A 17,336-nucleotide genomic window follows, 5' to 3' on the forward strand; every position below is an offset into this window, starting at 1 on the left:
GGTGCTGAGCGGAGGGCAGAAAGGCAGACTAACTGGAGCATGGCTGGCAGACAGAGATCCAACTGGAGGATGATCCTAAGACAGAGCCAGAAGCAGAGATGGATTCTTTCAAAAATACAGTCAGCTAAACTAGAAAAAGCTTCAAGAGGCCGCAGCGTCGATACCACATAAGTGAACTGAACGATCTGGAGAAGACTGGTGAATAGAGCTGGGTATTTATCCTGCAGGAGCTTGATGAATGGATTGTCACAGCTGTGCTGGTGGTAATGCTCACCATGCCCAGACACACACACGGAGGAGAAACATGGGACCAACAACACGCACAGGGAAAGGGAAAACAGCAGGCACACTAGGAATGAGGGAGATGACACTTTAGCTCACTAAGACATGCAAGGTTTAAAACAGAAAGAAATGTGGCATGTAGCAGAATAAAAAGTGACTGTAACTATAAAATAAGATTTGAATTCTTCCAGAAAGTCTTCCAGGTAAAACTTAGCAGTCAGATTATAGCAGACTGAAGCAGGAACGAGGACAATGTGACCCAGGATTGTCATTTCAAAATGAATAAAAATAAATCCTTATTTTCCCTTAAAGGATAACTTTCTTTATTTTTAAACCTGGGCCTTATTTTATTTATATATTTTTATTTATTTATTTATTTATTTATTTTTACAAATTTGGGTGTCAAAATGACTCATAGGAACTAAAACTTTTACAATCGGTCCAGTAGATGCCCTCCAGTCATTTCAACACCCAAATTTGTAAAAAAAAAAAAATTAAAAAAAAGGTTAAGAAAGTTAAGATGTCAGGTCAAAAGGTTTCAGGTTTTTTTTTTGCCATAGGTGAGGGTTTAAGGTGTTAAAAAAGTGGGCAAAAGGAGAGTAAGAGACAAGTGCAGGGAGACCAGAAGTAGAAAGAGAAGAAAAAATGGTCGATGGTGACCCACTGCTGAACCGCGGAAGAATAATGACCCAGGAGAACAAGTGTGTGAGAGTGTTGGAAATGTTATCACGTCTGCCATGCTTGTTTTAGATCTTATCCTAGTTTTCAGGGTTCATGTCTTTTGGAGTTAATGGTTTTTATCGGCCGTGTTGGCTCCAAGCTTTGTAAACGCTTCACTGTCAGGGTATTTATAGATTTTAGGGGATTTCGTGTTTCCTTCTCAGGTTGAAAAGAATTCAGGAGCCCAAAAAAATGTAGCTGTTCAGCAGACATGTTTGAGTTCTTGTCTTATTGTTTATAATAATAATGTAATAAATCTTGATTTGAAGGGTTAGGGTTAGGCTAACGATAACCACCAATTATGACCTTGACCCTGAAATATCATTGAATTAATACCTCTATGACAACTTAGAAAAACAGCCGTTTGTGTGACGGCTGCGGGACATTATTAATTTTCATTTGAAATGCATGAAAACAGATGAGAGTCTTCACGCTGCTGGCGTGACACACGCGTATCTCGCGCGACTCACGCACCGAAAATGTAGAGAATAGGAGGCTCGTCTATTTTTACACTGAGCCACATGCGGTTCTCGGCCAAAATACACGGTGAAAATGAACTGTGATGAGTCCTATTGATCTCTGACAGCAAAATTAACATCTCTTCCTGTAGTAAAAGTCACAGGCATGGAGAGTAAAGTAGGTCAACACTTCCGGTATGCTTTAGTAAAAGCCTGATCTGGAATTCTGACTCCTCTAGTATGTACACAATGCTTTTATTTTGAAGTGTTTCCCAGGCCATTGTTGTTATTATTTTTTTTACTTTATTTGTAACTTGTCCAGGAAGTGATTTGATCGATATCTCACTAACAGGCTCCTTACTGCGGTTCCCACTGAATTCGTCGCAGCTTCATCTTACACCTGACACCTATCCCCCGCCAGCATTAAAAATAACTATATAGAAATAATCAATCTTGTCACTGAAGATCTGATCTGCTTTTGTCGCTCATATAGAGTAATCAGAGTTCATTTCAGTCCGTTTCATAACTCCTCACATGAGCTTTAATGTTACTTCTCTGGTTATAATCATTAGAAAAGAACAAAAGGAATAAAAACTCTCCAAATAATCACCACAAATAGCCCAAGAGATATTGTTGAATGTGTTGGTGCTGAAAGGGAGCTGCTGAGGAAGGCAAACGCAACTTTGATCAAATCCCATGAAAACAGTCGGACACAATCTTCAATCGGGATGATTTTAATCAGACTGTAAAAAAATGGCAAAGGTAATTTACATTCAGTTTCTGTTAGTGTTCATCAAAGTATATGTAGTCTGTTTTGCCTCCATGATTCCCATAGAGAGAGAGGGAGAGAGAGCGAGGGGTCTGGCCATAAATCCTTTCATTTGACAGCAAACACACAGCAGGGTCACACTCACATTCTTTCACACACACACACACACACACACACACACACACACACACACACACACACACACACACACATACACACAGGTTGTCTGTACACCCAGGCTGCTGAAAGAAGTCTCTTTGAAATCTGTGGTGTCTCATCCTGTGAGTTCAACATCAAATCCGCTTACAGCTTTTCACAATGACAAACAGCAGGGTGAGACCACAGACTGTATGAAAAGATGAACAGCTCCCTAAAAGTGAAGCCAGAACATCTCCATCGCCCCCTGCTATCTGGCTGCAGTATCGGTCATAAAGCGGAAGGGGCGGGACTTCAATACCGCTGTTCCATCAGCCGATCTCTACTGTGCAGATTCCAAATGTGCAAGATGGCAGCTCCAGCATCTAGGTTCATGGCTTGGCTTGGCTTCATTTTTGAACAATGAGAGAGAGTCCATACAGTCATTGGGTGAGATGGACACCTGACATAAAGACCAAGTAAAGGAGACAGGAAGTGAACTGTGTGAGTGTCAGACTGGAGTGTTCACAGAGCTTTTAGGTCTGACAGTGACGCTTTGAGAATGACTGAGCTACAGGAAGATGAGGACATCACAGTCATAAATATTTACAGTAAGAACAGACAGGAGCCATTTTGGATCTGTGGTTGTGTTTTTGTCACATGGAGCAAAGGGTCAAAGAAAGTACAACTGGGTGAAGTCTTATTCAGCTACTTTGTTTGGTGCCACTTGATTTAAACCACTAAAACGTCAAGCATTGTAAACAGTCGTGGTCATTTAAAGTATTTCTTTGAAACCACACTGGGAATGCGACGTTTGTATGAAGATTTATGTATTGAAGATTTTTTTCTTATGTGATAGATATGAACATTTGTACGACAGAGTATTAGGGTCACATTAAAGAAAAAAAAAAAGAGAGATTACGAGAATAAAGTCGTATTATTACGAGAATAAAGTAATTGTATTATGAGAATAAAGTCATAATATTACAAGAATAAAGTCGTAGTATTACGTGAATAAAGTCGTAATATACCGTGGTCCTCAAAGCGGCCGCTTCCAAGTGATCGACAGGAGAGTGTTAGTGTGTTACTGAAAAACAAAACGAAGGTCTGCACATTACCAGAACTGTCATCCATCTGTTTCAAGATGCTTTACAAATACACCTTCACAATTTGAAAGGCATTTAATTTAATTTCAATGTGATAACTTAATTTAAAAGATACTGAAAATGTGATTTTATTTAAAAGGTAAAATAAAAATGTTTTCTTTATGAAAACAAATTTGGTCTTCAAAATGTCTTTTTCGATAATCAGGGTCATCTTATATTCAGACCAATACGGTATGTTAGGATACTACACACTACATTTAAAATAGTGAGTTAATGCAATTTCATAGGAAGACTGAAACCTCTCTCATAGATTACACTAAATGTGTGCTGGTGTCCCAGCTGAAAATGTATTGTTCTACGAACGTTATGAGAATGTTACGTGCGATGATCTGGTAATGTTTTGAGCGGGAAGTTTTTATTTGGTTCCCCGAATGTTCCTTTTAATAGCAGGAGAACGTTCTCTGAAAAGATCCTCAGAATGTTGCAGTGAGAATGTTCAAATCACATTTCAGGAATGTTTTATAAATCACGTTCTGATAGTTCAGGCTGTACTGACATCCTGAAAAGATCCTCAGAATGTTGCAGTAAGCATGTCCTACCTTTGTTTTTATGTAACATTGAGCAAATGGCTCACAAAAGGCGTTCTGACATCCCAGGCCTCAATACCATCCTGAAAATATTTTCACAATGTTGCAGTTAAAACTTTTTGTCCTGTTTCAGTTTTAACGTTATAAGAACTTTATTTGAAATGATAAACATCCTTAAAACGTTCTTTAAATATTAGATTAAAACATTTTCTTTGAAACCTAATTAGAACTTGTAGGTAATGTTAGCCAACGTTATGGGAACGTTCCCTGCTAGCTGGGGTGCCGCTGTCTTTTGCGTTTATCAATATTGTTTGTGAGACGCATTGCGGTAGTCATAATTCACAAACTACTTTTATCTGCTCACCCTTTTTCCACCTACGCTTTCTCTGTGCTCACAACGGCGCGTTTCCCCTCTTTCTGTTTCCCTCTCCCTGTATGTCTCTTCTTTGTGCACTTTCTTCTTCCGAATACTCAACTCGTGATTTCAGTTTGTTCCGCACAATTCAGTTTTTACAGCAGAAGCTGAGCCATGTGTGGAGGCTCGTGGGGGATCCAAAAAGTCAAAACCAGACTGAATGACATCTACGACACTTTGAAATCTCTTAAACAACAGCATAAGTAGGTCCATATTAAACAGGAGAGTCTGCACCTCAATCAATGCATTTTGAAGAAAGAGGTACCACAGGACTACCATGTGTTTGTGTTTCTCTGCAGAGCATGTGTACTCAAAACCGCTGCGTGGTGGTAGAGAGTGACTTGTTCATTTATAAATCGATTGTGGATGGTATTGTTTTTTCAAACAGGTAGAAATAGAATTGAAAGCCTTTGTTGTAACACCCGTCACTTGTGTGTTGATTTTAAGTGACTGCAAGCATTAGTTCCATAAAGCAAAAAATACGTGCTCGTCCAGTCGTTGCCTTTGTTCTTTGGCCCAGCACTGCAAGGGTTAAACAGACGGAGCTGCTCTCCTTATCTCCGGCTAAAATGTTCCAGCAGCTCAGAGAGGATCCGAGCTTTCAGACCACTTGATGCTAATAGAGGGACATTTACCCTAACGGGAACAGAGAGAGTGTAACCCCAGGTCACTGCACTCAGCAACAACACTGACACAAAGACACACAGACAGCCTACTCTGCTTTTACAGCAGGGACAGACAGATACACTGAAGCGCTCATGTAAGCTCTGTTCAGACAGGCAGCAGGTTCAGAATGGGTCACATCTGTTTTCAAACATATCACACAGAATTCACACTTTTCAGATCACTTTTGAATCGTACTCAATCCCCTACAGCAGTGAAAATCCTCAAGTATGTTGCATGTTTGCCAACGCATCATTTCAGTGTCTCAGCAGGTGTTTCTCATCAGCTGTCAAAGTTCAAGCACCGGCACCTTCTGTGACATGATATCATTAGTCGGGTGTGGAAGAGTGTGTTTCAGTTCCAACCCAAAATATCAGAGAACAGCAGAACCAAGAGCTTTGCTAGATTAAAACACAAAATAACTTGGTTAGGAAATAAGAGATCAGGCTCTGGGTCAAACATTAGTGTGCAAGTTTTGACAGATGAGTTATGTAAGTTATGTTACACTCGTGAAGATGTTATCTCAAAGATATCAGTTTCGTACTCTTTGGCGACGCCTTTGACGATAAACGGTAATTGCAGGAGTACACTTGCCACTTCAACCAGATGTCCACGGTTGGCTCCGGTTGTAACTCTTGATTTTCCTCGCTTTTTAGACTGTTTGCCTTCATCTGAGCGTCAAATTTGTTTCTTTTTCCTTGGATTTTCACTTATTTTTGAAATTGTATCTGCAGTCATCGATCTTTTCTTTGTTTGTTCAGCCATAGTAGATTACTGTTTACTTGCAACACTTGCAGAGACTGGAAAAGCAGTCGCTTAGCTCCGCCTACCCTCTCTGGCAGACCAACCACTGCTGGCTGATGGAAAACGCGTCACTAACTGGGCGCTGCTTGTGATTTTTTCCGCAATTGTCGCCACAGACAGCCAGTCTGCAGTAATACTATATACTGCAAATGCAAAGGTTTTCATCAATTGGCCATAGGCTCAATCACCATTGTGTTACCTCATTCAGCGATAGATAGTGACTTAACAGACATTTATTTAAAACAAAATCTTCGAGATTATTACTGTAACACTGACTATTGGTTTACACACAGCACATGGACACAGATGAAAGTCTCATCCATTAGTGTTCGCCTTCAAAGAATAAAACATAAACATGGGTTGCATAAACCATCTCACAAAAGACCTGTAAGAGGTTGTCACCCTTTTCTCAGAGTAATCTGATTTGTCTTTACTTTGTCTACTGTTAAAATACAATTAAATTAAACCTTGTTATAAAAAATAGGCATAGTAGCAGGTGTAAAGACAAACTGTGTTGACACAGATACAGCCTGTGCTTGTATCTCTATGTTAGTGGTAACTAGAACTTAATGTTAAAATGATTTGCACACAAATGTTGTAAGAAAGGGTAACAAAAAGCACAAGACAATAAAGATAACATTGAAATAAAATTTCCATTAAAGCCTGATAAAATCGTTGGATGGGTGGTTCTCAGTTCATGTCCTCTTTTGTTTTCATGTTGGTTCATTGTTATCTGTTATCTAATTCAGAGGCTGCTGAGTTATGACAGCCAATCATAACAATTTAAAGCCGATGAAAGGAGGCTATTAAAACAGAACCAGGGCCCGACCGGGTTCGGCTGGACTGGGTTAAGTTCTGGGGGAAGGGACAGCGAGGGCAACAAAAACATGTTATGTGAAAAATAAAACAGATAAAAAACGGAACACTGATCGAGTTAAACGTCTTGTGTTGTTAACTAAGCCCTGGATTTGGGAAAACACCAGCAAATTAGCCGGAACAACTCTCAGGCTGTGTTTGTTGTCATTCCGGAGCCAGTTATGCCTGGTGCTGCCTCGCTGTAACCCCGCCGTGGTGACACCTATCTCGGCATTAAACAAATGCTGCAAGGTCCTGACCTCTCCCTGTTTGGATTCACAGGCTGGGAGCCCAGACAGCAGCGCTGTGCTGCGACGCACGTATCAACACAAACCTCCATACAGGAATGCAGCTGAGGCCTGCTTGACTCGGCCACAGACCCCAGCATGACCCAGTGAGTGAGTGAGTGAGTGTGTGTGTGTGTGTGTGTGTGTGTGTGTGTGTTCATGTTGAATCTCTGTTTCTGTCTGTGACACACAACACACACATCAGACACACAGGCAGAACTGCAAAAACACAGTTTTTAGATATTTCAATAATTTCATGTTACTTTTCTTGACCATGTTTTAAAACCACGTGTACGAGTGTTCATTAGCAAGAACTATATATATTTATATTTATAATATGAATTGATAATCCTGAAATTGTTGTTGAACTTCTTGTTGGCGTCGGAAATGAAATTCAGGAGTGATGGGACAGAGGACGAGATTGATAGCAAGTGCGATATGGTTTAGTGGTAAGACAGGGCACCGCATCGGATAGAGCTGCATGGGCGGCCAACATGCGGCAGTAGATTTCATTGTCAAAAGTGTCCAATTTTGTGTCCTCATTAAACTGCTAGAGACAGGCAGCGTCTTCTAAAGCAAAATGGATATGATATTGGTAAAAACCATTGTCTCCCAACAGAGGGCCATATAATCGTCCATTCCCAAAGAAAATCGGTGTAGAGAGAGAAGGCATAATCACACTCAGTGGAGTAAGCCAAGGGACCCTGTGGTGGTTGCTGGTGGTAGGCAGCAGGGGGAACTGTCATTCCGGTGCTGGGCTCCTCTGCTAGAGCTGGTATAAGAGATTGCTGGTATTGAATGCTGGGGGGCACTGATATCCTGATGTCAATTCCCCTGGTTGATGTAAGCTGGCGGTGCTGATGTTGCAAGACTTGGTTGGAGGTGCAGGGCTCCAGAATTTCTGTTATGAGTGCTCTGTCTGAACTAAGCAATTGAGTTGAATCTTGATTGAAGGTGGTAGCTGAAGCCCTTGTGTTTTTTTTCTGGCTGATCTCCGATTTTCCATTTGTTGTTGCAATTGTGCTTTCTTTTAACTGGAGGATGTTGATTGACTGTTCCTTTATCAGCAGCACAGACATCACGGCTTGATGTTGGTGGTTGCGTAATGGCGTCATTTGGAAGCGGGTTGGCATTTACAGACCGGTGAAAACATGCTGACATGAGACTATTAAAAGGTTTTGCTTTTTCCGGAATATGTACAAGGTATCAACATTCCGCAACATTCTAGAATGTTAAAGTTCTAGAATCTTGATATGTTCCGTAATGTTGATACATTGTAGAATGTTGACATGTTCTGGAATGTTTATATGTTCTGGAATGTCATGTTCCGGAAAGTTGATACGTTCTAGAATGTTGATACGTTCCGGAATGTTGATGTGATAATTAAAAAAAAAAAAAGGAAACGGCCCGATAGCTTTGATATTTCGAGCTGATATCAACTCTTGCACAGGATGTGCCTGTAGCGCAAGGGTTGTTTAGCTCCTACCAGTCAGTGGTCTGCAATGTTTATACTTTAGTTAATCAGCACACTTGTAACCTCGTGGAGTTGACACAAAAAATTTACTGGATACCATAATAATAACTTCATTTATTTTGCACCTTTAAATACAGAATGTTTACTAAGTGCTTTGACAGACAAAGCAAAGGCAGGAACTTGGGAAGATTACAGAATACAAAACAGATTAAATAACTTTCAACAATGTGGCCAAACAGAGAGTATTCAAGAAGTTTCAACAAAAGTCAAGAACTCATGTCAAACACCAAAGGTCAACAAGTATAAAAGCAAGTAAAAAGAAAAGTGACAAAACAAACAATTTTGATTGAAAATTCTGATGTCAGATTATTCTCACTGGGAGCTTTGTTATTTCACATTATCATAAGCAGTGCAATCAAGCAAGTATAGTTCTAACTATTTTACCTGCAATAGCCTTCTTAAAGAGATGTAGCACCCATTTCACAGATCCATCTGTTTTTGACCTCACACTCCACAGCTTTCCATCCCTTGGTTTCTTGGACAGAAATCACACAGTGATGGTTGTCAGCAGGTTGATGCATCCAGTAGCTGAGAGAAGAACATGGTGGTTAGATCTTGACTCAGAGTTTATGATTCATGGTTTTAAGATTCATGTCTTACTCTTCGGTCAGATGATAACCGCTGACCCACTTCCAGCCGTCCCCATCAACTCTGAGACCAATCCAGAAGTCATCGCCTGCCAAACTGGCCAAGCTGCTGTTTGAGATGAATCCCTGATGATTACCAAAAGAGATAAGTACTTTTAACACTATATTAAAATGAAAACGTAATGAACATGAATGTTTTTATCAGTCACATTTGTTCTACCAAAGCTGCATTCCCCAAACCTCACTCTGCTAACAATAGTCACAGTAAAATATGAGATAAAATTGCTTGTGCTAGGGAATAAGGAATTCAGTTTTTTGTTCATTTAACTTCAGGAAGTTTGGGCCATCCGGTTTAAATGTCTGGGAAGCAGTTGAGCAGCGGTTGTAAAGAGTAAGGGCTGTGGCATTTTAGTAAGATATAACTAGGTATCATCTGCGAAACAGTAAAATGAGATGCCGTGCTTCTTTATAAGTAGACCCAGTGGGAGTACAGAGAAGAGGTGCCAAAACAGAACCCTGGGCACCCCACAGGTATAGGGGGGCAATAAGGATAAGGTATCCCTCAAGCTCACGTTAAAACTTCTGTTTTCCCAGGTAAGACTTAGAGCTGGATCCCAACCCAATCTTTAAGCCTGGTAATAAGCAGGTTGTGATCGACTGTGTCAAATGCAGCGCTAAGGTCTAAAAGTATTTAAAAAGCACAGTTCCCTTTGTTAATTAATAACTTCAAGAACTGATTCAGTGCTATAGTGCTCCCTAAAACCAGATTGAAATGCTAGAAATATCTAAATCTTGCTGAGAAAAAAAAAAAAAATAGAATATGTTTTTTAACTACACTTTTCAGAATTTTAGATAAAAACAGAAGCTTGGATCCATACCAAAAACAATACTCTTTAGGTTGTCTATGCATATAACAACCCCTACTCATGTTTATAGTTGGCATAGAAATTATTACATTATGACAAAAGTCAGGCGATGTAGTGGCGGGTGACAGTTACAGGTGATGTGTGGGCGAACAAACAAAAAGGATACGGAGGATACTGTAGTTGGAGTCCTGTGTGCACTTCTTTAAGGTACATGTGTAACTTCACTTGTGTACGTAACATTACTGACATAACACCATTTACGTCTCACATGCAATGTTACCTCTCCTTTGGGTCAGTGTGTGGTAGAAAGGGTGGGAACAAATTACCTATATGATCATATTGGTTAGAGTTGGTATGTGGTTAGTATGTTTTTTGTCAACACATTCGCACTAAGTGTAGTGACGAAACTGCCCATATTGTGGTCACCAATTCCCATATTCCCCATGTTTTTGATACCTGTTCCTCTGGACTTTCGATAACAACCAAATCTGCATTCTTTTCTCTGCAATCATCTCGAGCCTCCTCCCAGGTCCTCTGATCAGGAGGGTCACGGTGACTGATCGCGTAGCAGCTGGACTGGAAGTAAAGCCAGCCTGTCTGACAAGGCTCACTTTGTCTCTCTGAAAAAAAAAAAAAAACAGTAACCAACTGACCATAGCATATGATTACTGTATTGTGACATTTATGGTAATTATGGAACAGAATGGAGAGATATTGACACACTTTTTCTGTAACGGAATGGATAGGTTGTAAAGAAAGGCTCAGTCCACCGGTCTATTGTTGGGTGCGCTTGTCTGGTTCTGTATCTCTGTACCGTCGGCCACTGTGTATACCACTCCGGGTATTGCGTGGTCGTGATATCTGTAGTAAGCTGGTTCTTTGCTCTCAAGTACTGGTTCTCTGCCGTCAGGCGTTGGTTCTCTGCCATCAGGCCCTGGTTCCTTGACGTCAGGCGTTGCTTCTCTGCTATCAGGTGCTGTTTCTCTGCCGTCAGGCCCTGGTTCCCTGACGTCAGGCGTTGCTTCTCTGCTATCAGGTGCTGTTTCTCTGCCGTCAGGCCCTGGTTCCCTGACGTCAAGCGTTGGTTTTCTGCTATCAGGTGCTGTTTCTCTGCCGTCAGGCCCTGGTTCCCTGACGTCAAGCGTTGGTTTTCTGCTATCAGGTGCTGTTTCTCTGCCGTCAGGCCCTGGTTCCCTGACGTCAAGCGTTGGTTTTCTGCTATCAGGTGCTGTTTCTCTGCCGTCAGGCCCTGGTTCCCTGACGTCAAGCGTTGGTTTTCTGCTATCAGGTGCTGTTTCTCTGCCGTCAGGCCCTGGTTCCCTGACGTCAGGCGTTGGTTCTCTGCTATCAGGTGCTGTTTCTCTGCCATCAGGCCCTGGTTCCCTGACGTCAGGCGTTGGTTCTCTGCCATCAGGTCCTGGTTCCCTGACGTCAGGCTATGTTTCTTATTCCTCAGGAGCTGGTTCTCTGCCCTTAGCATGTTGTTTTCTCCATTAAGGTTTGTGATGTTGGTCTTTAAGTTTGCATTGGTGAAGGCAAAGATGTTGGTGACATATTTGCAGTGCTGATCAGCTTCCTTTATCTGATCACTCAGCTTAGCAGTAATGACAGAGGTAACTAGAATGCACAAACAGGTTGTGGGTCAGTAAGAATGCAGTGCAAGGCAAGTTCATCTTGATGGCAGATTTCATACATTCATGAAATTCAAAGTGCGTTTCACAATTTATGAAATGTAATTACTCATACCAGTCTACTACTTAAATGCTTACAGTTAACAATTCCTTCAGACTACATTTCAAGAAAATAACTTCTGACTCAAAATAAGAGCAAAAGTTAACACCTCCTGCCTCATGTGAATGTATGAAAACAAATAAACAATGTTGAAAAATCCACTTAAATAGAAAGCAAAGTAGTTTATTCTCCAGAAGCATGTGCTAAAGACGACAACACCCCCAAAAGGCTAACTTAAACTTGCCAAAACCAAGAAGACTCTGGTGTTGAACAATGCAGATGCCAATGCAGAGGTGCAAAAAACTGCAGTTTTTCTAGTGTCCACTTGAGGCTGGCTCAGAGAACAACCCATTAGGACCCATATTTAAAATATAAAATTACAGCAAATTACAGCAGAAATAAGCATGTTTATAGCCTGTTACAAAAAAATATTTCTCTATTCCGTAGAACTGTTTGGGGGGAATTTTTACATATTTTCATAGTCACTTGTTTTAAATATATGAAGCCTCAAAGTAAGGCATTATTACAGACAGGGTCACTTGAGTGACAGGCATATACCACTGGCTGTCTGCCAGACATCAACACAGCCACTCAGTCACTGAACTTGACATCATCGTGTTTGTGTTGTTTCATCATTCAAAAATGGGAGAAATAATATGGCTAAGTGTGTAATTTATGGAACTATCCAACTAACGTTCTTTAGTCTGACAACTACAGTCAGTCAACGCCACACAAAGAATCACCTCTATGGGAAACAGAGTTAAACTAGCACTCACCAGCTTATGGATCAGCCACATTCACAGACTGTTTAGCTTTCATAACTTGGTGTTTGCCAACTCTTTACCTGTCTCGTACACCACCCTCTCGTCCAAATGCAGTCCACTTCTAGCTTCAGAAACCCAACATGATAGCGGCCAAATCCCCAACTTCACGCTTCATTTACGCTGAGAAACCAATGGGTGTCATTGTGGCTATGTCCAATATGTGTACACTGTATGGCCAGAATGCTACCTTGTGCTTCTGTTTGGCACAAAAAAATTATGATTGAGTTTACTGAACATATAATACTAGCAGTTGTATGTGGACATATTGAACTAAATGTTCTCCAATTCTTTGCTTACAGACCTAATGAAGTGACTGTTGGGTTTATACTCACAGTAAATACGGAGGGCCATGATAAGCAACAGTATCCCCCAACACACAGCTACTGGTGCAAAAGAGTGATGGCTGGAAAGAGTCTTCTTATCTGAGAGAAAATTAAGAATTCAAAGTACACTAGGAAATAATCCAATGAATACAGTGTCACAGTTTGAATGTTCACAAAAAGGTAGAGGACCCAGGTGCAGCCTTTATGATATTATGATTTTACTAACAAAGTAAAAATGTAAAAACAAAATCTAAAATCCAACAAAAGACAAAAAAAAGGAAACTCAAAAGGCAGAGCAAAAAAAAACCTAACAAACAAATCCAGGGAACAGATAATCCAAGGAAACACGAGGAGTCAGGGCAGGCACATAGATAATCCAAGTTAGAAACATGAGGAACAAAAGCGCGGGAGGAAGGAAGACAGGTCACGGACATAGACTCAATGAACTGGCACAGAATGGTAGGAACACAGAGACTAAATACACACAGGGTAATCAGGGACAGGTGAGACTAATCAACACAGGTGAACACAATGAGGGCAGGGCACTCAATCTGAAAGGCGGGAAACAGAATAAAGGAGGGAAATAAAACAAGACATGAGGGGCAAGAACTACAAAATAAAACAGGAAACACTAGAAACCAAGCGCAGGGCTAACAGGGCTACAAAGTAAAACAGGAAATTCTCTAAATTAAATGCACAAATAAACCAGACAAAACCAAGACAGGAACACAATATACAAACAATAATAAACAATAAGAACTCAAGACAACAAGAGACAAAGTGACCGAGGATAACAGGAAATAATATCAAAACACCAAAATACAAATCCACAACATAACTAAACTTGAATGACTCATGACATACAGTCTTTAAATACACAGAATCATATAAGCTTAATTAAAACATTGTGCTCATAATGTACCTGAAGTGGCTGGCATTGTGTTCATAGGGCAAACTGTTGCATTCACGTAGACATCTTCTTCCTCAAGTTCCTCTGTGAGCGTGAAAAATCAGACACACAAAAAAGTATATATTATACACACACTGCAGAAATCTAAATCAATTAATGGATGTGACCAACCATTTTAGAGCTTTGAAAACTGTAAATTACCTGCCTTAACCAAGCAAAGAGAAGCATCCCGCAATGTGGCAAGATATTAGACACGGGACTTGTCGCCAAAGCAATCCTGTCTCCAATAAATTCTGCTTGTATACATTTCATCGACCAAAGATTTGAGGAAAAATGTTAATGGACTGCTTCCTTCTAGACTTCCAACCACTCAAGAAACTTTAAGCGACATGCCAGTTTAACCCTTTAAACACTAATAAAGTACCATGCAAGGCAACATCATCTTCATCACACACGCCACAATTTAGGGTCAGACTTTTGCAGAAGGACATTTCGACATGCAAACTGGCAGCTCTACGTCTGAGCTGTACCATTTCTTTTTTAAAGAAATCAACTTTATGGATCAAAACCCAGAGGTTAAGTTTAGGTAAAGATCATGGTCAAGGTTAAATAACACGACATCTAGTTGAATAAAAGAAAGCTATTTTTAGAGACAAGGTTTGACACAAACATCAGAGCCTCATTAAAGTTTTAATAAAGTATAATTGTATCTTACCTGCAGATATATAAACATTAGGGTTTTTAAAAGTAACTCTTGGTCCTTTGGATTCCATCTTCCTCTTGCATAAAGCAGACAGTCACAGACAGACAGATGGCTGTTAGTCATGGGCTGATGTTATATTCTTCAGTTAGGGTGTTGCATTTCTGCTTTTTTGATTGTGATGGTGTTGTTAGCAAGTTATAATGAGTGAAGTAAGTGTAAGTGTGTTTTCTCACAAGTTCATCTGTTTCTCATTTCACTTATCAGGCTGCTGCAGGCCAATCTTTCATATAGAGTAGAAAATAATTTTCTGTTCTAAGTAATTCGTAAGACTTTGTGGAAGCTGTGTTTCATGTGAAAAAGACACCAATGCATCCACACTCGTCTACCGAATGTGTGACTTTGGCAACTCACTATGTTGTCCATGCACAGCTCTTCTCTTTAAAATGCTTACACGCAGGATGTATTTTTTGTGATGGCAGCTCTAATCCAATGTCTAACAATTGTTTATTTTCATTTTATTAGTTTATTTTTAGACAGTGCACATTCAGGAGCATTGCTGTAAATGTGCCAGAGTTAGCCAAAAGGCTATTTCATCTGTAGTCCCGGACAGATTCAGTTTCGAGTCACCCTAACAAAGTTAAAAACATAATATAACATTTAAATTACAAAGTTATGGAAATCAATTTAAAACATGCGGCTCGCAATACAGGATATGCAACAAACCAAAAGACAATGATATTAATAAATGTATGGCCTAAATAATACTACATGGTGCTGCATTATTAGACAATGTTACTAAAACATGCAAAGCAGAGGCACAGACATAAAAAAAAAAGCATAGCAGTACAGACTAGTGCAACTGACTTTTAGTGCTGACAGAACTGAGTACTAATTTACCATTTCTTTCAGTTTGAAATAAACTGTATGTAACCAGTCAACTAATGGGGGATGGAGTTCCATTGTAGTGCAGCTTTAATGGAGAAGGCAGACTGACTGAAGGTACTTTTTCTGGGTGGGATAATGCAGTCCCCTCGTGCAGCACCTCTTGTAACCTGATGGTTCTTATGTTGACAAACTGTCTGAGCGGTTTGATAATGTTTTCCAAATTTCTCAGTTTTTTCTTAATTATGCATATGAGTTGTTATACTGAATCTTCTTTAGCATAGAAAAAAAACTTAGTAGAGTATTAGGGCCACATTAAAGCTCCTGTGAGGACTTTTTTTTTTGTTGCTTATGAAACAGACTGAAATTTATTCTGATGACTCTATATGATCTACAAAAGCAAACCAGACCATCAGAGACAAGATTGATTATATCTATATAGTTATTTTACAGTTAAAGTGAGTGATGACTGTTAAAGAAAGCAGGATGAGCCAGCCTAAAGCACACCTGTGCAATAATCATGCTGTCTAATCAGCATCTTGATATGCCACACCTGTGAGGTGGATGGATTATCTCGGCAAAGGAGAAGTGCTCACTAACACAGATTTAGACAAATTTGTGAACAATATTTGAGAGAAATAGGCCTTTTGTGAACATTGAAAAAGTCTTAGATCTTTGAGCTCATGAAAAATGGGAGCAAAAACAAAAGTGTTGCAGTTATATTTTTGTTCAGTGTACTTATTCTTTTGGCACATCAGCACCACTTTGTCACGACTATCAGGACTCTGAAAAGTGATTTTATTTGAAAATGACTCATGATTTCAGTCATTTTTAGCTCAGCAGGCTGCTCTTCTGATACTCACCTTGTATATAACATATAGGCTAACCATAGCCTAAAACTACGACTTCATTATCATAAAATTACTTTTTTCTCATAATAATACGACTTTATTTTCTTCCAACTTTCTTCTCAGTCTTTTTTTCTCATAAAAGTACGACTTTATTCTCGTAATCTCATTTTTTTCTTTAAAGTGGTCTTCATACTCCTTCCTATTTAAGTCTGCCACGAAGAACGGATGCTAACATTTTCCTTCTGCTAATATACTGTAGCGACAGCCCGTCATACCTCATTTCCCATCATGCTTTGTGCTGGACTGAATGTATAGTTTGTTCAGTTGTTGTACGTGTTTTAAACATGTTAATGTTGTAAAGATGTACTTGTTAGTTGGTAATAAGGATATTAAGAAAATGTTGTTTGTGTAATTTAGTTTTTGTCTGTAAGTCTGTTAGTTTTGACCATAACTGAGAGGTCTGTGACCTTTCATGACCCCAGCTGTACTTGTCAGCATGTAGCTGAGTAAGTGTCCTGTGTACTAAGTCATTTAAAGGTTGATACTGTGAAAGACAAGTGAAAGTGCATACAGCACAAATTTATCCTGCATCTCTGTTAATTGTAGTTTCTTGTAGACCTTGCTCACATAAGGGCCCTTCACATGCCATCCCTTTTTTTCCCTCAGTCTGAAGCACACCTTTAACATATATATACAATATAAAGGCAAGGTGATGTGTTATCTGTTACCACAATGATTGTAAATTAGCTGAAACTTAAATATGCTCCATAACACCAAAATGTCTGCAAAACAACTGGGAACAATGCTTGAACCGCGTGAGTGATTTAAGACACTTGTCTTCTAAATGTCTTCCAGTGATCGTCTGATCGTCTCAGTGCACATTGCTGGTAACAATGCTAAAAGTTTGATTTCCATACTTGTAAGGTGCAGCACCACTAACACTAGAATCACAGAACTGTCAATCAAAGTCCGTCCACGCCCACATGGAGGTCCAATCAGGCAGAATAAGTGGAAACACCTGTGTGGGTGGACCGTGCGTGTGCT

At 39.9% G+C, this 17,336-nt stretch overlaps 1 protein-coding gene across 2 annotated transcripts; it reads right to left on the reverse strand.

Moving 5' to 3' along the window:
• Positions 1–8,665: 8,665 nt before the first annotated feature.
• On the reverse strand, positions 8,666–14,651 carry LOC138588980 (CD209 antigen-like). Of its 2 annotated transcripts, XM_069659239.1 has the most exons (7): positions 14,572–14,651; positions 13,869–13,940; positions 12,956–13,045; positions 10,792–11,685; positions 10,525–10,688; positions 9,216–9,328; positions 8,666–9,143 (listed from the first exon to the last, which is right to left on the reverse strand). In XM_069659239.1, the coding sequence occupies exons 1-7, from the start codon at positions 14,627–14,629 to the stop codon at positions 9,014–9,016; spliced, it is 1,521 nt and encodes a 506-aa protein (XP_069515340.1). In that variant the 5' UTR covers positions 14,630–14,651; the 3' UTR covers positions 8,666–9,013. The 2 variants fall into 2 exon arrangements, with proteins under 2 accessions (XP_069515340.1, XP_069515341.1); XM_069659240.1 differs by lacking the exon at positions 12,956–13,045.
• Positions 14,652–17,336: the final 2,685 nt, after the last annotated feature.

The sequence above is a fragment of the Semicossyphus pulcher genome, unplaced genomic scaffold, assembly GCF_022749685.1.
Source record: "Semicossyphus pulcher isolate SPU_LCO1_2020_fin unplaced genomic scaffold, fSemPul1.0.p SCAF_12, whole genome shotgun sequence".
In the NCBI taxonomy this organism is placed as follows: Eukaryota; Metazoa; Chordata; class Actinopteri; order Labriformes; family Labridae; genus Semicossyphus; species Semicossyphus pulcher.

Excerpts from the sequence above, each read along its gene's own strand:
- LOC138588980 (XM_069659239.1), bottom strand. The coding sequence starts at position 14,629 with ATGGAATCCAAAGGACCAAGAGTTACTTTTAAAAACCCTAATGTTTAT. Across the intron at positions 13,046-13,868 it reads CACAATGCCAGCCACTTCAG|ATAAGAAGACTCTTTCCAGC; the intron begins GTACATTATGAG and ends ATTTTCTCTCAG. Across the intron at positions 10,689-10,791 it reads TCCATTCCGTTACAGAAAAA|AGAGACAAAGTGAGCCTTGT; the intron begins GTGTGTCAATAT and ends TTTTTTTTTCAG.